This window comes from Crinia signifera, chromosome 1 (genome assembly GCF_055691185.1).
Source record: "Crinia signifera chromosome 1, ASM5569118v1, whole genome shotgun sequence".
Lineage (NCBI taxonomy): Eukaryota > Metazoa > Chordata > Amphibia > Anura > Myobatrachidae > Crinia > Crinia signifera.
In genome coordinates, this window is record NC_139217.1 from 260292820 (window position 1) to 260316860 (window position 24041).

The window sequence follows — 24041 nt, forward strand, 5'->3', positions numbered from 1 at the left end:
GTATTCTGTTTTTCTGTCCCCCTGACCTATAACTTCAGCTGTTTACAAATGTTGCCCCCATTATCACTTTAACCCCTTCCCGACATTTGACGTACATTTACGTCATGGCCGGGATGTACTTCCCGACACATGGCATAAATGTACGTCATGACTTTAAACTGTCACTGCGTCTCGAGACGCAGTGACAGAGGGACGATGTCTGCTGTCCCTGACAGCAGACATGTCCCTGCATGCCCAGGGGGGGCTGCGATGCCGCCCCCCTGTCGGCGATCGCTGTGATTGGCTGTTCAGTGTGAACAGCCATTCACAGCGTTTTCCTGTGTTACCAGCGAATCAGACGCTCGGTAACACAGGTGTCAATCACCGCCGGGCGTCAGGGGGCATGAGGGGGTCATCGGTGACGATGACACCTCACCCCACCCTCACCCCACCTGCCCCCAAGGCTGTGATTGGTCCGTGGGACCCACGGACCAATCACAGCCAAGGCGCGACATTTAAACTAACGGTGACTGCGCTGCAGACGCCATTCCGGTCTGGAATAGCGTGCAGAACGGTCACCGTGCCTGTCTGCCGTGATACCGACCTGATCCTTGCCTAATACTTACCTGATCCTTGCAAATACCTTACCTGATCACTGCTTGTAGCGTGCTGGACGCTTCCTGGATCTGACTTCTTGGGACTTCCTGCTGCTGCTGCTGCGAGAGAGAGAGAGAGAGAGAGAGAGAGAGAGAGATTTTGTGTCTGCTACCCCCCCTTTTTGGGGGTGCAGGGGTTTAAATAACGGTCAGTGCTGCTGCTGCAGTGTCATACAGTGATAGATAGTGAGAGGTAGAGAGATAGAGAGATTTGTGTCTGCTACCCCCCCTTTTTGGGGGTGCAGGGGTTTAATTTTATATATATAACTGTCAGTGCTGCTGCTGCAGTGTCATAGAGTGATAGATAGTGATAGATAGTGATAGATAGTGATAGATAGTGATAGATAGTGATAGATAGTGATAGATAGTGATAGATAGTGAGAGAGATAGAGAGAGATAGAGAGAGATAGAGAGAGATAGAGAGAGATAGAGAGAGATAGAGAGAGATAGAGAGAGAGATAGAGAGAGATAGAGAGAGAGATAGAGAGAGAGATAGAGAGAGAGAGAGAGAGAGATAGTGACAGAGAGTGATAGAGAGTGTATATTTTGTGTCTGCTACCCCCCCTTTTTGGGGGTGCAGGTTTTTTTTTATACATATAACTGTCAACTGTCAATAACTGCTGCTGCTGCAGTGTCCTAGAGTGATAGATAGTGAGAGATAGTGAGAGAGAGAGAGATAGAGAGAGAGAGAGAGATAGTGACAGAGAGTGATAGAGAGTGTATATTTTGTGTCTGCTACCCCCCCTTTTGTGCTGATCAGTATAACTGTGCTGATCAGCAACTTTTTGGGGGCGCAGGGTTTTTTTTTTTTTATATATATACCTGTCAGTTGCTGCCAGTTGCACTGTCAGTTGCACCAAAGGTTGTGCACCTGCTGCCCCTCACTGGTAATCAGTGTCGCATCACTGATCACCTTTTTTGTTTTTGTGTGGTCTTTTTTTTTTTATTTTTTTTTTTACACACACACACTGTGATTTTGTGGGTGTCCTGTGGCCACTGTGCGCTGATCAGTGACGTACATCACTGATCAGCTTTTTCGGCACAGGGTTGATCTATTTTATTTTTTTTTTTTGATCAAATTCCTGTTGCCTTTGAGCGCTGTTCAGTGACGGACGTTACTGACCAACATCTGTGCTCAATTTTTGGCGCAGGACCTTTTTTTTTTTTTTTTTAACCCCTTCAATTTTTTTTTTTTTTAACCCCTTCAATTTTTTTTTTTTTTTTAACCCCTTCAATTTTTTTTTTTTGTATAAAGTATTTTTTTTTTTCTGCACTACATACACACTACACACTACATACCCCCCGGGTTGAAATAAAGTTTGTACCCCCCCCTACACTATACACGTGTTGAAACATTTCACTACCAGTAACACAAAAATAAAAATGTCATCCCAAATGTCATCCCAAATGTCATCCCAGTCATCCAGAAGAATGTATTCAGTGGAGGAGGCATATGCCATGCTTGCCTCTGACTCTGACACAGCCAGTGATGCAAGCGGGGAATTTGAAGGATTCGTCTTAAGCTCCTCTTCCTCCTCTGGTGATGAGGGACCCCCTCAAAGACGCCCCCGTAGAGCAGCTGAGACCCCCCCCCCAATAATTGATCTCGTATGGACCCCACCACCAGACAATTTTGAGCCCCAGGTTCCTGAGTTTTTGGCCATGCCAGGAATCCAATTTGATTCCACAGGTCTCAGAGAAATTGACTTTTTCAAATTATTTTTCTCTGATGATTTTATAAATTTAATGGTGGACCAAACTAATTTATATGCCCAGCAGTTTATTGCTCAAAACCCCACGTCATCATTTGCTAGGTGGACCCCTGTAGATGCAGTAGAGATGATGACGTTTTGGGGTCTGGTGTTTCATATGGGCATAGTAAAAAAGCCAGAAATTAGGCAATATTGGAGTACAGATGTTCTGTACAGCACCCCATTTTACCGTATGGCCATGACCCGGACTCGTTTTGAGACAATTCTTAAATTTATACATTACACCGATAATGCACAGTGCCCACCCAGAGATGATCCCACCTTTGACCGGCTATTCAAAGTCAGGCCGGTCATTGATCATTTCAGTGCCAAATTTGCAGAGATGTACATCCCTGAAAAATTTATTTGCATTGACGAGTCCCTTATACATTTTAAAGGAAGGGTTAAATTCCGCCAGTACCTTCCCAGTAAGAGGGCAAGGTATGGCATAAAAATGTATAAGCTGTGTGAAAGCACCTCAGGGTACACCCACATGTTTAGGGTATATGAAGGGAAGGATTCAAGAATTGAACCGCCAGAATGCCCCCCCTCCCTCGTAGGTGTTAGTGGAAAAATTGTCTGGGATTTAGTGCACCCCTTCCTGGATAAAGGTTATCACCTCTATGTGGATAACTTTTACACCAGCATCCCCCTGTTTAAGGCCCTTGGTTCAAGAGGTACAGCAGCTTGCGGTACTGTGCGCAAGAACCAAAGAGGCCTCCCAAAAACGCACATTGCCCAAGTAATGAGAAGGGGTGAAAGCAGGGGAATATGCACCGAAAATATGTTGTTGGTCAAATATAAGGACAAGAGGGATGTCCTTATACTGACAACAATTCATGGAGACAGTACCACCTCCATCCCTGTACGAGGTACCACTACCCACACCTCAAAACCTAATTGTATCCTGGATTACAATAGGTACATGGGCGGAGTGGATCTTTCAGATCAGGTACTGAAGCCGTACAGTGCCCTGCGGAAAACAAAAATCTGGTACAAGAAGGTGGCCGTGTATATCATCCAGATGGCACTGTATAACGCTTACGTGCTATTCCGTTCTACCGGCCAGAGGGGGACATTTATGCACTTTCAAGAGGAAGTCATAAAGGGCCTAATATTTGGGAACCAGCAGGCAGAGGGCCCAAGTACTTCTAGTACTGGCCCCCGTATTGTACCAGGGCAGCATTTTCCTGATGAAATCCCCTCCACTGGAAAAAAGGGCAGGACACAAAAAAGGTGCAAAGTTTGCTATAAAAAGGGAATAAGAAAGCAAACTATTTTCCAGTGTGACACTTGCCCCGACAAACCCGGCCTATGTATAAAGGAGTGTTTTAAAATATACCACACATCTATAGGTTATTAGGTTCATAATTTCACCGTGCTTCGGGGGTCTTGCTAATGCCACATAGCACCCACCATTCATTCCACCAGAATCTGAGCCGCAAAATCCAAAAATCACTCCTTCCCTTCTGAGTCCTGCCATGCACCCAACTGATATTTTTTGGTCACATGTGAGGCATTGCCGTACTCGGGAGAAATTGGGGCACAGATTTTGGGGTGCTTTGTCTCCTTCATTCCTTCTGAAAATGAAAAATTTTGAGCCAGAACTGCATTTTTGTGTAAAAAATGTAATTTTTCATTTTCACTGCCCACTTGTATCAAAATTGGTGAAACCCCTGGGGGTTTGAAATGTACACTATACCCCTAGATGAATTCCCTGAGGGGTGTAGTTTGCAAAATGGGGTCACTTGTGGGGGGGTTCCACTGTATTGGTGCTTTGGGGGTCTTGCTAATGCGACATAGCACCCACCATCATTCCACCAGAATTTGTGCTGCAAAATCCAAATATCACTCCTTCCCTTCTGAGTCCTGCCATGCACCCAACTGGTATTTTTTGGTCACATGTGAGGCATTGCCGTACTCGGGAGAAATTGGGGCACAGATTTTGGGGTGCTTTTTCTCCTTCATACCTTCTGAAAATGAAAAATTTTGAGCCAGAACTGCATTTTTGTGTAAAAAAATGTAATTTTTCATTTTCACTGAACACTTGTATCAAAATTGGTGAAACCCCTGGGGGTTTGAAATGTACACTATACCCCTAGATGAATTCCCTGAGGGGTGTACTTTGCAAAATGGGGTGACTTGTGGGGGGGTTCCACTGTATTGGTGCAACATAGCACCCACCATTCATTCCACCAAAATCTGTGCTGCAAAATCCAAAAATCACTCCTTCCCTTCTGAGTCCTGCCATGCACCCAACTGGTATTTTTTGGTCACATGTGAGGCATTGCCGTACTCGGGAGAAATTGGGGCACAGATTTTGGGGTGCTTTTTCTCCTTCATTCCTTGTGAAAATGAAAAATTTTGAGCCAGAACTGCATTTTTGTGTAAAAAATTTAATTTTTCATTTTCACTGCCCAGTTGTATCAAAATTGGTGAAACCCCTGGGGGTTTGAAATGTACACTATACCCCTAGATGAATTCCCTGAGGGGTGTAGTTTGCAAAATGGGGTCACTTGTGGGGGGGTTCCTAACTTTTAGCATCTTATGGTGCCTAGAAACCTACATGGTGCCTAAAAAATAATCTCATAAAAAGGAGGCTCCAAAATCAAGTAGGTGCTCCTTCTATTATGAAGCCTGTGGTTTGGTCACCGTGCACACTAGGGCCACATATAGGATATTTATGAAAACCAAAGAATTGGGGGAATCAATTTTTAGTCACATTTCTCTAGTAAAATGTACTGTGTTCCTTAGAAAAATGTATTAAAATTGCAAATCTGCAAAAAAAATGAAATTTTGAAATTTCACCTACACTTTGTTTTAATTCCTGTGAAACACCTAAAGGGTTAACAAACTTCCAAAATGCTGTTTTGAATACTGTGAGGGGTGCAGTTTTTGAAATGGCATCATTTATGGGGGTGTCTCACATACAAGTCCCTCAAAGTCACATCAGAACTGAACTGGTCCCTAAAAAAATCAGTGTTTGAAATTTTCTTGAAAATTTGAGAATTTGCTATTCATATTGTAAGCCTCCTAGTGTCCAAAAAAATGAAAAGGAAGTTGAAATAATGATGGAAACATAAAGTAGACATATGGTCTATGTTAGTTATTAACTATTTTGAGTGGTATGATTATTTGTCTCACAAGCAGAAAATTTAACATTTTGCAAATTGCTAAATTTTCCATTTTTTCACGATATTTTGGTATTTTTCACAAAAAAACACAGACTGTATCGACCCAAATTTACCACTAATTTGAAGTACAATGTGTCACGAAAAAACAATCTCAAAATCACTGGGATAAGTAAAAGCAAAAAAAAGTTATCCCCACTTAAGTGATACATGCCAGATTTGAAAAAAAGGGCTCTGTCAGGAACGCAAAAACTGGCTCTGTCAGGAAGGGGTTAATATGTGTTTCACCAGATGCTTCATGGATTTTGGCATCTTGTCAACTTTCACCACCATTACAGAAGGCTTGGTTTTTGTATTTGGCTGTTCATAGTTATTTCATTCTAGGCAGATCTACACATTATATCCTAGTTTATGTTTCAGTTTCTGGTCCTTCTTATGTCCTTACTAAAAACATAACTCTGTTATATAAGCTTGGCTAGACATGCCAAGTATACTCATGTTTACCAATATGTGTAAAACAGTCATGTTCATGACCACTTCATGTTTTCATTACATTTAATCTATGAGTAGTAGATAATAGTACATTAAGTGTACTACATAGATATTGGGCGGTATTCAATGAGCCTGATTCGCCATGTTTTTATGGCGAATTTGTGCTGTTTGGCGAATTTTTGACAAAAACAGTGAATCACCCTAATCAATGACCACATGGCGAATACATTTGAAGGTTTTTTTCGCCATGATTCACTGAGTAGCAATCGCTATCTTTTTATGGTGAAGTGGAATGTGAACTTTTAAAATAAAGTGTTTTGTTTTTCTTCTACGATCCCCATGGCATCCCCATGACCTTAGGATTTCATCCCTCTCCCTCTAGTTAGACAGGCTGTTTTTTCCTTAGGACCTCCCTCTGCCAGTATAAATCCCAGCTCCTCCCCATCCACCTTGTCTTTTTTTCCTGTCTCCTTTTGTTTAGTTAGAGAGGCAGAGCAGGTTTGTTTTTTTCCAGGGAGCTTACCTTGAGGTATAGGGGCACTCTGGGGGACAGAGCGGCGTGGGAGCGTGGACTTGCGGTCTCCTGCCCATGTGAAAACTGCCTGGAAGCGTGGCCAGCGTTGGGTCCTGTCCAGGGCTGCTGAAGACTCGGAGCTCCGGCGGGGGTAAGTCTCCTGGAGCATCTTACAAGCCGGCTACAGCGGCTGGCAGCGTGTCCGCGACTTCCGGATGCGTGGTCGCGGACTACAGTACCCAGAAGTCAGAGCGTTACAGACGCGACTTCCGGGTATGACTTATTGAGCAGCGTGGACTACATTGCCCATAAGTCCGTGCGCGTGACGCACTTCCGGTGCGGGCGCAGCGGGAAAAGACTGCAGCATACAGGCTATTTAAATCCCTGTACGTTCTGGCAGCAGTATGCAGTTGGCTGCTGGTGAGAGAAGTTGCTGCATCCGGTGCTCTATACTGCTGGATAAGGTAAAGCTGACTGCTGCTGCAGTTAGCGCTTGGAGTGGTGTCTGCTGGACATGGTTTAATTCGATATATCCATTATAGGACTGCGTGTTTATTTCTGCTAGAATGGATTCGCCTTCCCCCCCAAAGACAGATAGTGCCCCTGTGAGGTAAGCTCCGGTATTACAGGTTAGGTAGGAAGATTTATTTTTTATTATGATAGTGACAGGCTTTTTACTGTTTTGTAGTGTGCCTGCCAATCCGGTGGTTCCCAAGAAGAAAATTGCAAAAAAGAAAAACATTGATAAGAGTTGTATGGTCTGCGATAAAGTATTCTCCGGGTCTCAGACAAAATCAGTATGTGATAAATGTGATGTTCAGCAAGTTCCTTCTCCTGAGCAACCAAAAATCCTATTGGACTTAATGGAATGGATGAGAAGTTCTTTTGTTTCCAAAGAAGAATATCTGGGAACACAGAGTAAAAGATCTAGGGATCAGGCCGGATTCGATGATAATGATGATGATGATGATGCGTCAGGGGGAATTCCGGATGCAGACTATGTGTCCTCTGAGGAATCTGGAGAGATTAAGGAAGAGGCTAGGAGTTTCAGTTTTGAGAAAGTAGAGAGTGTTTTGAAAGCTATATACAAAACCATGAACTATAAAGAGCCGGTTAGTACGGAAACAGGAGAGAACATTCTGTTTGAAGATCGGTCCAAAAAGAACCGACATTTTCCAATTCATAAAGTAATGAAGGATTTAATTACAAAGGAGTGGTCTAACTTGGACAAGAGACAAGGTAAACTGTCTAGAGTGGACAGAATGTATCCGGTCAAAGATGAGGTATTCTTGAATTGGTGTTCCCTACCCAAGGTGGACGCGGCAGTAGCAGAACTTACGGTACTCTTTACCTAGAACGGCGCCCATCGCGGTGATCGCGACATCGCGGGCATCACATAAACGGCCGCGACGCGATGCCCGCGATCACCGCGATTTTCCCATAGGGAACAATGTTAAAAAGTCAGATTGATCGCGATTTTGCATTCAATGCCTCAATGCCCGCGATTTTACCATAGGAATCAATGTTAAATGGGCTACAGAGCCCAAATAGGCTCAATTAACCCTTAAATGTCACCCCAATTTTTTTACGCCACCCCACGATCCACGCCAACCCGAAGCGTGGCGAGCGGCGGCGGTACGCGTCCTCCGACCTTTTCATGCCCTACTATCCATGTCGGCGTGGAGTTGAGAATAGAATAGTGTGGCGAGCGCAGCGAGCCACCGAGCCCGAAGCGTGGCGAGCGCAGCGAGCCCCGCGAGGGGACGCGGATACCTTCACAGTTATACGCGTCCCCTCGCGGACTTCACAGGTGTCCGTGGCGACGCGGACACCTGTGAAGCCCGCGAAGGGACGCGTTTACCTGTGAAGGTATCCGCGTCCCCTCGCGGGGCTCGCTGCGCTCGCCACGCTTCGGGCTCGGTGGCTCGCTGCGCTCGCCACACTATTCTATTCTCAACTCCACGCCGACGTGGATAGTAGGGCATGAAAAGGTCGGAGGACGCGTACCGCCGCCCCTCGCGGGCTCGCTGCGCTCGCCACGCTTCGGGTTGGCGTGGATCGTGGGGTGGCGTACAAAAATTGGGGGGACATTTAAGGGTTAATTGGGGCTATTTGGGCTCTGTAGCCCATTTAACATTGATTCCTATGGGAAAATCGCGGGCATTGAGGCATTTTACAGTAAAATCGCGGTCAATCAGGCTTTTTAACATTGTTCCGTATGGGAAAATCGCGGTAATCGCGGGTACCCGATTTTGATGTACCCGCGATTTACCCGCGATGCCCGCGATTACCGCGATTTTTTACCCCCGACGCCCGCGATTCTGATCGCGGGCGCCGTTCTAGGTAAAGAGTACCGAACTTACTTCCCGAACCACTCTCCCGCTAGAAGATGGGGCGTCATTCAAGGAGCCTATGGATAGGAGAATGGAGGGAGCCTTCAAGAAGCTCCATTTCTCATCTGCGGTGTCCCTTAAAGCAGGAGTTTCGGTGGCGTCAGTCTCTAGGGCGCTGAGGCTATGGGGAACCGAATTACATTCAGATATAGAAGAGAGAGTCTCCAAGCAATATTTATTGAAGAAATTGGAAACCATGCAGAAGGCGACGGAATTTGTCTGTGAGGCCTCACTAGACATTGTATCTTTTGCATCCAGGTCTATGGCGGCAGGCGTAACGGCGAGGAGAGCGCTCTGGCTGAGGTCGTGGGCCGCCGACGCTAACTCGAAGAACAGATTAGTGGCTCTTCCGTTTGAAGGCTCCCACTTGTTCGGAACAAAATTGGATACATTAATCCATAGGTTGACGGGAGGAAAATCACTAAAACTCCCTCAGGATAAGAGGAACAAGTTTCCATATCCAACCTCGTCTAGACAACAGTACAGAGAGGCTAAAGTCTACAGGCCGGGAAGACCATATGGTCAGAGGGGCTCTTTTCCCTTATCAAGGCAGTCCTTTCGGCAGTCTGCAAAATGAGGAGGTCGGCAATGACAGCCACAGAATACCAGAGGTGGGAGCTCGGCTACTGTCTTTTGCCAACCTCTGGAAAGATCTGATACAAGACAGATGGGTAATAGACATTGTAGAAAGGGGATACGAGATAGAGTTTCTAAGACAACCCACAAGAGATGTCTTTTGGGAATCCAGAAGACCCAAAACAGCGCTGGAAAGGATGGAGCTAAGAAAGCTGTTAAAACAGCTGAAAGAGATAAAAGCAGTAGAATCAGTTCCAGCCCGACAGGAAAAGAAAGGTTTTTACTCAAACATATTTTTGGTGAAGAAGAGTACGGGAAGCTTTCGAATTATCTTAGATCTGAAAAGATTGAACGGCTTTATAGATGTGAGAAGATTCAGGATGGAGACTCTGAAGACTATTCTGGCGGGGATAGAAGAGGGAGACTTTATGGTCTCGCTAGATCTAAAAGACGCATATTACCATGTGCCGGTCAAGATCCAGGACAGAAGGTTTTTGAGATTTTTTGTGATGAAGGAGCACCTCCAGTTCACATGCCTGCCTTTTGGCCTAGCCATGTCTCCCCGAGTCTTTACGAAGGTCCTAGTTACAATAATTGCCGTCCTAAGAAGAAAAAAGATTCGTATTTGGCCCTATCTGGACGACTTGTTGATAGCGGCATCCTCAAAAAAAAAAGTAATGGAAGACTTAGAGATGGTGATAGAGATGCTTCAAGGCCTAGGATGGATAATAAACTTCCAAAAAAGCCAATTAACACCGACAAGATCGATCCAGTTTCTAGGGGTTCTGATAGACTCAGAAAGATTCGAGACTCGTCTGTCAAGAGAAAGATGTCAGAAGATCAGAAGCTTGGCAGAAGATATTATGGGCACAGAATCCTCGCAGCTGAGGTTATGTCTTCAACTTCTGGGCATGATGATGTCTACCATCGGCACAATCCCGTGGGCTCATTGGAGGTTAAGGAAGTTCCAGTGGGCGCTTCTCCCCTTCATAAAGAGAAAATGGCCACTCAAAAAAAAGCATCAGAGTGGAGAAAGCAGTAAGAGACTCCCTGTTATGGTGGACAGATCGAGAGATGGAGAACAGGGCAGTGTCGCTAAGTCTCCCTAAATTCTCGGTGTTAACTACAGACGCAAGCGCCTCAGGCTGGGGGGCCCATATGGAAGATCAGAATATCCAAGGGTCCTGGTCAAAGGAAGAGAGCAGAAAGTCTTCCAACTGAAGGGAGGCGGAAGCGGTTTGGAGAGCCTTGATAGGCCTAGAGCACAGAGTCAGAAGGCCTAGAGCACAGAGTCAGAAGAAAACATATCAGAGGTTTTTCAGACAATATGACAGTAGTCTCGCATGTCAATCATCAAGGCGGCACCAGGAGTCGAGCACTGATGTCGGTTATGTCGAATATCCTGAGGTGGGCAGAGGAGAATGTTCTTTCTATTACGGCGGTCCATGTGCCAGGCAAAGAGAACGTGTTGGCGGACTTCCTGAGCAGGAGCAAAATCCTCCCTGGCGAATGGGAGCTGAATGGAGAAGTGTTCCAACAGATAGTCAAGTCTTTCGGGGTCCCAGATATAGACCTGATGGCTACAAATGTCAACAGAAAGGTGAGGAGATACTTCTCAAGGTACTATCTACCCCAAACATCAGCAGTAGATGCCTTTTCGATTCCATGGAAATGTCACCTAGGATACATCTTTCCTCCATTTCCGTTGATCCACAGAGTGCTAAAAAAGATAGTACAGGAAAAAGTGACAGTCATCATAATACTTCCTTTCTGGCCAAGAAGATCTTGGTTCTCGACGGTTCTGAAACTGGCAATACAGGAACCATTGACTCTCCCGGTCATTCCAAACCTTCTGTCTCAGGGGCCTGTAAGTCATCCAAATCCAGAGATGTTCTCTCTAAAGGCCTGGAAATTGAGAGGAAGCTGCTAAGAGAAGAGGGGCTTTCAGAACAGGTTACCTCTTTGTTACTGAAAGCTAGAAAAGAAGTATCGTCACTTGCATACTACAGAGTGTGGCAGGCGTTTATTCACTGGAAGGGCTCAGAGGAAAGAGTTGAGCGAGCCTCCAATCCTGAAGTGCTTCAGTTTCTATTTAATGGCTATGCAGCTGGCTTGGCCTTATCGACATTGAAAGTGCAAATCTCTGCTTTAAGTATCTTACTGGACAGAAAACTGGCAGAGGAAAGGCTCATAAAGAGGTTCTGCAATGCGGTTAAAAGAATTAGACCCTCAGTAAGGTCGTTGGTTGCTCCATGGGACTTCAACCTGGTCTTGAATGCTCTTATGAGAGATCCATTTGAACCATTAACAGAGACTCCTTTAAAACTTCTCACCTGGAAGATAGTATTCCTAGTCGCAATCACTTCCGCTAGGAGGGTCAGTGAACTTCAGGCGCTGTATATTGAGAAGCCTTATCTAAGAATTTTTGCGGATCGGGTAGTCTTGAGGACGCATCCCGATTTTTCTACCGAAGGTAATCAGTTCGTTCCATCTTAACCAAGAAATCACACTCCCAGCCTTTCATCCTGACCCAAAGGATAGGAAGGAGGAGGAATGGCACACATTGGACTTGGTGAGAGGTATCACCGTCTACCTAGACCGACTTAAAGATATAAGAAAGTCGAAGAATTTATTCGTTATCCCAGAAGGGGTGAGAAAGGGTCTGTCACCCTCTAAACAAACGATGGCGAGGTGGATCAGAGAACTGATCATATTCATCTATCAGCGGGAAGACAAAGAAGTTCCCGGTGTTATAAAGGCACACTCTACCAGGGCCATGGCGACTTCATGGGCAAGGAAGGCTCAAGCCTCGGTTAAGGATATCTGCGGTGCGGCAACTTGGTCATCCCTTCATACTTTTGCAAAGCATTATGCTCTTAATGTATCAAAGTCTTGCTTTGGGGATCAAGTGCTCCAAAGTGTCCTTGAGGATTAAAATTATTTTTTGGCATTGATTTAGTTTCCCTCCCTTTTGTTCTTGCTTTGGTATTATCCCAAGGTCTTGGCTGCCATGGGGATCGTAGAAGAAAACTGCGGATTATACTTACCGATAATTCCTTTTCTTCCTAGAGATCCCATGGCAGCCATTAGTTTTCCCTCCCCTTGTGGTGTTTTTTCCAGGACTGAGTAAAGGAGACACTAAAAAGACAAGGTGGATGGGGAGGAGCTGGGATTTATACTGGCAGAGGGAGGTCCTAAGGAAAAAACAGCCTGTCTAACTAGAGGGAGAGGGATGAAATCCCAAGGTCTTGGCTGCCATGGGATCTCTAGGAAGAAAAGGAATTATCGGTAAGTATAATCCGCAGTCTTTACATTTGGTGTCAAAAAATCAGGAATTTTATTCTGAGGAGGGGCATGCTATTTTTATTCATGTGCAGTAAGCACATGAATATATATTTAATTTAAATTTTTTTTTTTTTTTTTTTTTTACACAGCAGCCAGCAGGGGGCGCCGGAGCCGAGCCGCTCATTACATATTCATATATTCACTGCACCCGATGTTACGATCGGGTATAGTGAATATACGCGGCCCCCTGCTGGCACCCCCGGGGGGCAGCCTGTGCTGCCTGGCACCCGGGGAGCCCACCTGCCTCCCACAAACGTTCAGGGACAGGCAGAGAGACTTCCATCTCTCTGCCTGGCACCCTCCTCAGGCTCCCTGCGGCATTCGCCGCAGGAGCTCATATTCGCCTGTCAGGGGCAGCGAGCCCCTGACACGTTGAATACCGGAGCCCGCTGGCTCCGGAACGTGGCGAATGTGCAGCGAATCCTAAAAAGGATTCGCTGCACCTCGCAGGTATTCACATTGAATACCGCCCATAGTGTGTGTGTGTGTGTGTGTGTGTGTGTGTGTGTATATAGATATCAAGATAGATATAGAATATATGAAACTAAACATAGTTATATATTGTGCTTTAATATACACCACTCTGCAAATCCTTGTGAAGTTAGCAGATGTGGCTGTGCAGTTCATTTCTATTCTGCTCTCAAAGCTGCTTTTGTTTCTGCTTGTTTCAGCTGCTCCTCAGCTGATGCTAATCCTAAGAATCTGTCGCTTTCCCTCAACCCATCCCAGTATGCTGGTGAGAAATATCCAAAATATATAGGGATATTATTGTGTTGCCTGGGTGAGGAAGTGAGCTTTGCCAATTCCAGAAAGCAAAATACATGTTAATTTTTATTGACTTGTGCGAACATTTGTATTAAATCCCTTTCCCACTGCAGCTCTTAAATGGACATTTGCAGTTTTTTTAGCCTTTTTAAACGGGTAGAGCTGCAGTGGGAAAGCTCCATTAGCTTTACCTGTTTAACAAATACCGGTATTTGTTAAACGCGTACAAATCTGAGTTTTTACCCGTTTAAAAACAGTTTTTTCGGCAGTGGGAAAGGGGTATTCTTTCTACCCGTTAAAAAAAAAAAAAACAGCATGGGGTCCCCCCCCACTGCCGTAACCAGCACCAGGCTGAAGAGCCGGGGCTGGTATTAAAAAATCAGGAAACCCGGCAAATAGGGTCTCCGCTGATTTTTTTTTTTTTTTTTTTTTTTATGATTTTTTGTTTAATTTTTTTATTTTTTTTTAAACAGCTACAGGGCCGGGGCTGGTTCCCAAAATACGGGGGACAAAATGACTAGGGGTCCCCCGTATTTTAAGAACCAGCCCCAAACAGCCAGCAGGGTAATGCCACAGCCAGGGGACACTTATTATATAAGGTCCCGCGGCCAAAGCATTAATCCTACCGACCTGTCAGCCTGGCCAGGGCTCCTGGGGGAGTGGATACCCCCCCAATAAAGGGGTCCCCCCCATCCTCCAGGACTTGCCTGACCAGGCTGAAGCCTGGTGCTGTCCTTGATGCCCCTGGGCATCGAGCTGATTGCAGTGTAAAAAATTGAATAATAAACTATTGTCTTATACTGTGGAACTATGAGTCCAGATGTGCCTCCCCCGGATGCTGGGACTTGGAGAACCACAAGTCCCAGCATGCAGGGCATTAAAGGGCCCGCTGGCACTTGTAATTCTACAGTACAAGAAATAGTACAATAAACACACTGACAACCCAGAAAAATAAAAGTTTAATACATACATTACACAAACACACTGATACTTACCTATCTTTAGCCCATAGGTAGGTTCCTGGGTCTGGTTCTTAAAATACAGGGGACCCCATGTCATTTTGTCCCCTGTATAATGGGAACCAGCCCCGGCCCTGGAGCCTGGGGCTGGTTTTAAAAAATCAGCGGAGCCCCTATTTGCCGGGTTTCCTGATTTATTTATTTTTTTAATACCAGCCCCGGCTCTTTCAGACTTTTTCTAAGGAGTTTAACTCCCCTCTCACTTCTATGGTCTGTTTATATTGATGTGAATTTATTTGCAGTGGCTAATAATGCAGTTATTCAAAAGGAAATCTATATTCTGTATATTACACAGTGGCTATAAATATAATAATAATAATAATAATAATAATATAACACAATTCATTTGTATAGGGTTACTATAATTGCGTTTTAACAACCATTTATGTGCCTTAAGGGGTGTACACATGGTGTGATTTTACTTTCTGTTCGATCGAGATTGAATCGTGCGGTGTACACATTTGATTTATGCTGTGTACACACGGTGATATTTGACATAAGATTTTGACTATATATTAAAAATCGCATGCAGATCGCAAAGGTTTTTTACCTTGCGATCCCGATGCGCGCTCCCGTGACATCACAAATCGAAACCCAGATAGACAGGGCAGCAATGATTATAGTGCAAATTGAATGTAGATTGCATGAATTGTATGTGAATAGTACAGAGTTAGCAAAGATTGCATAGCAATCGAATCTTAAGTCAAATAGCAAGGGAATCTCACAGTGTGTACACCCCATTAGACAGATCTGTACTATATATAGTTTTGCCTAAAAACAGTCTATTTTCCTATTCGATTTCAATGCTGCGGTGCCACGCTTCAGGATCGAATCTGAACAAATCGATTACGATAGGATTTTGCTTATTTAAGCAAAATCGAATAAAAAAATAGATTAAATCTAACAGTGTGTACGTCCTATTACATTATTTCAACACCACATATGCATGTACAGTAATGTTTCAGAGTTTGGATCATATCTTCTAAAAGTGTAATTGTGGTTCTCAGTTCCGTGATTTAAAAAGTTTAAATAACTGGTTAAGCAACTTCATTTTTTTTTCAGCTGATTTCCAGCTACACACATTAACCAGGCAATATAGATTACTGCTGTGGAATATATGAGCCCAAAAATTACCTAAAGGTCTACCTGTTTCTGATAAGTTCTCTGATTACTTTGTTAATGCATACTATTACGTATTTTTTTTCCCTTTTGCATTACATGTCTTTTTTTTTATTATTATTTACAGGTCAAAAAAGTCTCTATCATGTAGGGGACACATTAGAGACCTTAGTTCTACTTAACCCTGCTAAGAAGTCATTATGTGATGAGGTATGGTGGTGAATTACAATTGTTCATGCAATGTCAGTCTAGAAATTGATAACCATATCCTCATTTAATGTTTGTCTACTCATTTCAGATTCGTAATCTGATCTGCCACTCATCCAGCTACAAGCTGCTAATATTTACTGGCCCTTTTCTAGAAGATACAGGGGAAATACTTCTGCAAGGTGGTGGGGGTTTTTCCATTGAAGACTTCATTCATATTTTTACAGACATAAAGGTACTTCCTCTTTCTAAGTCTCTAGTCAAATTTCCATATGAATAATTCGTGGAAACTCTTAAACATTAGTAACTCCTTTCTCTATTCAGATTGGGGAGGCATTGAGCTCTTCTGACCCCACAACCCGTGTCAGTCTGACAGTTTCTTGTCCTGAAGATTGGAATTTATCACATCTGGACAAGTGCAGCCTACAAGATTTTATTGAATTGCGGTTTAATAAAGACCCAATGCTTTCTGAGACTGAGGGCCTACAAGAGTTGGCAGAGTACCTTTCGGAGTCTCTTGAGCCCACGTCTCCCTTTGAACTGTTGGAATCTCCGATGACTGTGGGCTTTTTGAAGTTGTTCAAACCATGCTGCTATATATTCCCCGGGGGAAGGGGTGACTCTGCTTTCTTTGCTGTCAATGGGTTTAACATGTTGGTGAATGGAGGCTCTGATACAAGATCCCCATTCTGGAAATTAATACGCCATTTGGATAGAGTGGACTCCATCCTTGTCACACACATGGGCATAGACAATCTTCCTGGTATTAATAGTTTATTGCAAAGGAAGATCGCAGAAGAAGAGGAGGACATTAATCAAATTCCACAGCCCACTGATGAGTGGTTGAAAAACTTTGTATCTCCAGAGATAGGAGTTGTGTTTTTGAATACCGCTGAGAAGCTAACTGCTAAAGATGATTCCAGCAGTGTTAGGGTTAGAGAGGAAGCCACACTCACACTGCAGTGTTTAGAGAAGTTGGCAATACACCCAGAACCGCTGTATAGAAACAATGGTGCAACTCTGGAGCCAACTATTCTTTTCCAAAAGATGGGGGTTGGTAGATTAGAAATGTACATGCTAAACCCTGTGAAGGGAAGCAAGGATCTGGAAGCCTTCACAAAGCAGTGGTCTGGAAATGAGAAACAAAAGGGATCTAACTTACCACTGACCTCTCTGACCTCTGGATGTGCTCTACTTGTGTGGCACCCATTTGCACCTTCTGAAAAGATTGTAAGGGTATTGTTCCCAGGCTGCACCCCTCAGCAGAAAATTTTTGATGGTTTGGAAAAGCTAAAACATTTAGACTTTTTGAAAGATCCTGTCATAACACAAAAAGATCTGGAGGTAATGGGAAGTAATCGCATAGAGAGAATTGGTGCAAAACCAACCCGGACTGAGAGCAAAGAGAGCCTGGGATCTGGCTCAGGAAAACTGAGTAGTGATCTTAAATTTGGGCCAGTAAAAGAGAAATCCTTGAAAATCCAGAGAAAAGAATTGAGACCAGATGGGAAAGAGAGGGGCAAAACTGTTGTAGAATCAACTAAGGTATTTTCAACAGAGGCAGACAAATTAAAAGAGGGCAAAATTAAAATTGAAAGTTCAGGTGAAAAAATTAGATCTGATTCAAGATTGAAGACAGCAGTGGACAAAACTGGTGTAAAACGAGATCAGACAAAAGAAGAAAGGAAGTTTTCTGCAAAAAGAGATGATATTCTAGCAGATAAAAAAAAGGAAACTATAAAACCAGAAATCAAGAAGGATTTGCGCCCCTCTCTAAATGTCAGAGTGGAGACACCAAGGAGGGATATTAAAGAGAACAAGGGAGAGGAAGCAAAGACCAAACTAGGTGGAAAAGACCTGAAGAAAGTATCCATTACACCTGATTCCAGAAGGCCTATTTCCAAAGTAGGATCTCTGAAAAAGGAACTTGGAGGCTTAAAAAAAGATGTAGCTGCAGGTAGCAAAGTGGTGAGCAAGGGCAAGCCACCAAAGAAGGAGCAAGTTAAGGAAATTATTAGTGAGCCCTTAGAAAAGAATGTAGCCACAGAGAGTAGCAATCTAGTTCCCGGTGCCCCAGTAAGTAATGCTCAAGGGGCTTGTAAAAGTATTGAAGCTGCTGCATGTAGTGCAGCTGGTCATAATAAATGTGATGAGAATGGTTTATGCTCAGTTGAGCCTGAGAGCCCAAATGGCTTTCGTTATATGGAAACAAGCCCGCTCAAAGTCCTAGCATCTTTGTCCCCGTTAGCTAAAACACCCAAAAGTGAAATTAGTGTAAATTTTGACCTGACACCCACAAACCTGGAGATCCAAGAAAAGAGCAAAGCTGGACACCATGGTGAGGACTGGTTGGATGAAACCTGTGGAAGCACAAAAGAAAGGACTATGGAGATAGTATCACCTGTCAGTTCAGAGCATCATTCACTGGCCATGGCGCAACAGAAAAATTTAAACTCCTCCTCTTCCTCCTGGAGGGCTCCACCCAAATCTTCGCAAGAAAATTCAAATTCATCTCAGGGAAAGCAAACAAGTTGTTTATCTTTAAGTCCTTTTCGGGAGGACTTACCGGATGTCTCCCCGACAATCACCACTCCCTCTCTGCCTGCTGAAGTGGGTTCCCCACATTCTACAGAGGTAGATGAATCCCTCTCTATCTCTTCCTTTGAGCAGACACTCCCTCCAGTCAGTGAGTCCCCTAGAGATGTCTCACCAGAGACGCACAATGCAAATAGAATGGGTTTGAGTTTACCTGTACGTCCATCACACTCCAGTGAACCTGATGGACAGTATGAAAGGTCAGCATCTCCTCATGATGTGGACTTGTGCTTAGTTTCTCCATGTGAGTTTGAGCATCCTAAATCTGATGCTGTATTAAGCCCACATGACAGTGACAGTGATCCTTCCCAGGAACTACCCAAGCCCCCATGCTCTCCTGCAAAGAACTATCCAAATGGCTCAGAGACACCACCTACTTCAGTAAGTGAGTCTTTGCCAACAATCTCTGACTCTGGGCCCGAGGAGTGTCCTTCTATAGCTGTCGATGGAGCATCGGATTCTGAGGGGGACAACACTCCAAGACTTTTAGATCCTATTCCCCCACCTTTGAAAGACCCTCACCCTCTCCCGCCTCAACCAGGAACCTGTATGGTGGACCCAGAAACGATGCCTACAGATCATGGGGACAAAAAAACTGTAAACCACTCCTCCCCCTCTACCCTTCGTAGTAACATCAGCAAAGCCAAAGTTACTGAAGAAAAGGCAGGCAAGCTTACCTCTGGCAGAGCTGAAATGTCTGAGAAATCTCGTTCTACAGTGTACTCTAAACCATCTGTTGCTAGACGCAGTTTAGGGAATACAATCAAATCAAATCCGGCAGGAGGACGTTTGTATTCAGGAGGTGGGTGATTTCTCATTTGTTTGCATTTAAGTTTTTCTAAGCATCTGTGTAGCTGCTATTATGTTAAATATAAAGTTCAGCAGTTCCTAACATTGACAATTAGTTTGAGCTAGCCATTTTCTGCTATTGTATGTGCTCTATAGCAAACAGGTACTGAGTTGTGGCTATGCACAATACAGGTACATCAGCTGTGCAGTGTTATAATGTACCCTCGTCTAGCCTGCCTATGGCGGTTAGCGTGCAAACTCGCCACAGCACGCCTAGTCATGCTGCGAATGGTGTTACCGGATGAGAGTAATGCCAGCGATCAGCCACCAGATGTCCCTTTTTATAATCTCCACTGTGCATGCGTCAGATGTGTAATGCAAAGCTATAGCAAAAAAATATGGATTGCGTGAAGTGACTATTGGAATGCACTGTAGTGCAAGAACTACTTTGCTACTACTGTACATTACTGTACTGTTCAATAAGTTAGCTAGGCACTTTTTTATTACCAAAATACAATTGCATGGACGTGCATCTCATTACACTATTTTATAACAGGCTAACACATCAACTTCATGAACTGACTGTTCACATGAAGCCTACTATAATCTCACCCATTTTACATGTGCCACTGTAATGAGATAATTTTCTTCATAGTGGTTTTAATGTTATGGCTGGCTGGTGTATATTACAAACTTGGTTATGTAGCACTGTTGTGATTTACAATTGGGAAAAAACATTAATACAACAAGATTAGGTAATAAAAACAGACAAGGAGATAAGGGCCCTGCTCGCAAGCCTACAGTCTATGGAAATGTTGATGTTCATCTAACTATTCCTTAAAAACTGTACTGCTAACTTCCACAGACCTGTTCACATCAAAAAATTGCACAGGTGCTCTGGATTAAGGTTTACAGGAAAAATATAGAAATGTAAATGGATGCTTGAATGAGCACCAATACCATTTTTGCAATACTAATTGTAATATCTCAATGTCAGAGTCTGGAATAAAGTCCAATATTCTCCAGATATCTTCTTTCTGCAGCCAGTGACATTATGAAGTAGGTGTCTGGAGTAGGGTGGGGGAGTGAAAACCTCAGAGGTGAACAGATTTCTGTCACATGAGGTAAAATTCCCTAACCAGCATCTTGTTACTGTTTTGGCCAGCTCCTGGTATGAGGGGGAGTCTACAGTGCTTGTCTCCAGTGTCCGGGTTAATGCACAGTTGAGCCCTCCCCAGGGATTCTTCTTTTAGTGAGATCAGTACTTTGTACCCTCTAGTGGCTGTATCTCCATGTACCAGCATTCTTTTCTGTAGTGGGCCATGCCCTTGGTGTATGGTGCCACAATGCCCTGTTCTCTGGGTGAACACTGAAGTTTTAGCGCCATTCCCCCATTAAGGGACAACATGAACACTAAAGGGACCCATTCACTAGTGCAATATGGCCACTTTTTATCCAATTCCTAGATTCCAGGAAAAAGGGATCGGATGAAAAGTGTCCATATCGCATGTTATTTTCCTTTGACTTTTCCTTCGACTCTCTTTTCCGAGACACCTTTCCTGTGTTCCTTGTTTTGGAGTCGCAGATTGTCATGGCTGCCATGAATATCGATCATATTCCACAGCAATGACTGGGTTTGCATAGGTTTCATTCCCATATGATACATTGTATGCCAAAGGGCCGCACACATGGGTGCTCAGTTGGTAGGGTATTGCACGCGATACCTCTGCTGCCAGAAATAGAAGTTGAATATACAGCGTGTTGCTACAGCAAAACCTTATAATATAAAAAAAAAAAATGTAATAGATTTTTCCTTTTTTTTTTTTTTTCCCTTATGAACAACATTTGTCCATAGCCAGTCTGGTGTCTTTACATCTTTGATTCTTTTGCTAGAAATGGTATTAATGAATATTATTTTTTGTGTTCTAGCTTCTGCTTCAAGCAGAAATCCGCAGTCCAATTCCCCTTTGCCACCTGCTCTGCCTGTATACGTGGATCTTGCGTACCTGCCTGGTGGACCTGCAATCCAGACTGTAGAGGAAGAGTTTTTTAGGCGGGTACGATCCTCATTTTATGTTATTAGTGGGGATGATCCTGTAAAAGAGAAATCCATCCGCAAGATTTTGGACGCTCTGCTGGTTGGAAAAAGTCATTGGGCACAAGAGCTACAGGTAATTTCATTTCAATCCTTTTATATCTGTTGTGGAAATGAAAACCTAAAGTAACATTCTAGGTACTTGTGTATTATCATGGCGCCCATCGCATCGCATACCACTAATTAAGGTATGCAATGGACCCGATTTCAGCCTTTTCCCAGACTGAGTATACAATTTTAAAATCGCGTCACATTGCATGCCATTACAATGGCATGCGATGAAACGCGATTCCCCATAGAGTCCCATGTTAAATGTCACTCCCAGACCCGATTTTTAATTGTATACCCACCCTGATGGGTAATAAATATGTTAAATGCCCCCACATTGTTAACGGCCCCCCACTATCAACGCCAACCCTAAGCGTGGCGAGCGCAGCGAGCCCACGAGGGGCAGCGGTACGCGTCCTCTGACCTTTTCATACCCCCACTATCCACATCGGCATGGAGTTGACTTTAAAAAGGGTGCCGAGCGCAGCGAGCCACCGAGCCCGAAGCTTGCGAGGGGACGCGCATTCCTTCACAGGTATACGAGCCACGCTTCGGGCTCGGTGGCTCGCTGCGCTCGCCACACTTTATAAAATCAACTCCACGCTGACGTGGATAGTGGGGGTATGAATAGGTCGGAGGACGCGTACCGCCGCCCCTCGCGGGCTCTCTGCGCTCACCACGCTTCGGGATGACGTTCATAGTGGGGTGGCGTTACCAATGGGGGGGGGGGGGGCATTTCACATACTCATGACTCATGAGGGTGCGTATACAATTAAAAATCGGTTTTGGGGGGGCATTTAACATGGTAATAAGGCATCTGGGTGCCTGTACAATTAGAAATCGGGTGAAATCTCGTCGCATCGCATGCGATCATATCACATGCGACGCGATTTTTCATCGTACAATGCCCTGCGAATGAAATCGTGGGCGCCGTGATAATACACAAGTACCACATTCTATATGTTTATTATCCGGAATTTCCATTACATAAAACTTTGGCTAATTTATTTGCATCATAAATTCCCTTTGTGTTCAGAGCTGTGTCTCTGGGTGCGCTTGTATTTTTCACTGGCCTAGATAAAGTAAATCCATTTGAACTGGTGACGTTGTTATACAATAGTAGTCTTTGTGGGTTGAGATCATTTGGTCTACAGCATGATGGTCGACAGTCATTAGGTCGACACCATTAGGTCAACATGGGAAAAGGTTGACTTAGGTCCTGGTCGACATGGGAAAAGGTCGACATTATTCTAGGTCGAAAGGGCGTTAGTTTGACAGGTCATTAGTTCGACAATGTCTAGGTCGACATGGGGTTTATCAGTTTTTTCACCTGAATGTCAACAGTCGACATGGACACAGTTTAAAGTGCACCGCATCGCTTGCTGCACTCGCTATGTGTCAGGCACGGTGCCTCGCTACGCTCGGCACACTATTTTATTCTCCCAACATGCCCTAGTGGATGGTAGGGCATGAAATACCGCATGTCGGCACATGTTGGCTCAAAAAACAGTGAAAAGCCCCAGGTCGACCTTTTTACTGTCAAACTAATGACCTGTCGACCTAGAACCATGTAAACTTTTTCCCATGTCGACCTAATGAATGTCTACCATAATGCTGTAGACCAAATGACCGCATCCCGTCTTTGCATCTGCAAACAAAAGCTACATATTAAGCAGGGTAGACCTTTCATACTAACTGTGTGTATATATATATATATGTATATATATATATATATATATATATATATATATATATATATATATATATATATATATATATATATATATATATATATATATATATATATATATATATATATATATATATATATATATATATATATATATAATATATATATACACAAAGGGTACCTAAAAAACCGCGCCCTAGTGATGGACAGCAGCAACTCTGAGAGTCCCCTGTTAGCCGGGACCCAAAACAGATAGAGATACAAAAACAGGAACAGAGTGCGCTAAAAGTGAAGGTACACAACTTTCTCTTTCAATGGTCCTGGTGACACAGCTCAACATTGGGATGTAGGAGGGTCCGTAGGAGCCAGGCACCTATCCTAAAGCTTTTGGAGGGTAGGCTCCTCCCTTCTGCATCCCAGACTCCTCAGTTCGTGTTAGGTGCCCACTGGAGTGGGTGCTATTCTAAAGGGCTGCTGGAGCAGCCGAAGGATTAGAGTTAGTTAGGAGTTTTTTATTTTATTAACTTTTACACCAGCTAGGTAGGCACAGTGTGAGGATTCTCACTGAATCCTCACACTGACAGCGCAGCAGGAGCTGACAGAAGCGCATCCTGTCAGCTCACTGTGCACGGGGGAGTCGCTGTCTGGTCTCCCTGTGCAGCGCTTACAGCTTCTATTAAGAAGCTGCCTGGGCTCCGGAGCGCTCTGAAACCGGCTACACGCTAGGTGGGGATCAGGCGCTCTGAAACCGGCTACACGCTAGGTGCGGACAGGCGCTCCGTGATGGCGGCGGCCATTTTCTGCGGAGCTTACACACTGAGCTCCTATATGAGAGGACAGCAGTGTGTTACAGGCATGTTTCAAGTGGTCCCCAGCA

The 24041-nt window shown here is 44.2% G+C and overlaps 1 protein-coding gene across 1 annotated transcript in view; it reads left to right on the top strand.

Annotated features, from left to right (window-relative positions):
* The window catches only part of MAP1S (microtubule associated protein 1S), a 61054-nt gene that overhangs the window by 25344 nt on the left and 11669 nt on the right, over positions 1 to 24041 (top strand). The window contains exons 3-6 of the mRNA XM_083181597.1: positions 15868 to 15950; positions 16039 to 16182; positions 16272 to 19344; positions 21261 to 21502. Coding sequence (XP_083037723.1) covers positions 15868 to 15950; positions 16039 to 16182; positions 16272 to 19344; positions 21261 to 21502 — 3542 coding nt within the window. The remainder of the gene's footprint in view (positions 1 to 15867; positions 15951 to 16038; positions 16183 to 16271; positions 19345 to 21260; positions 21503 to 24041) is intronic.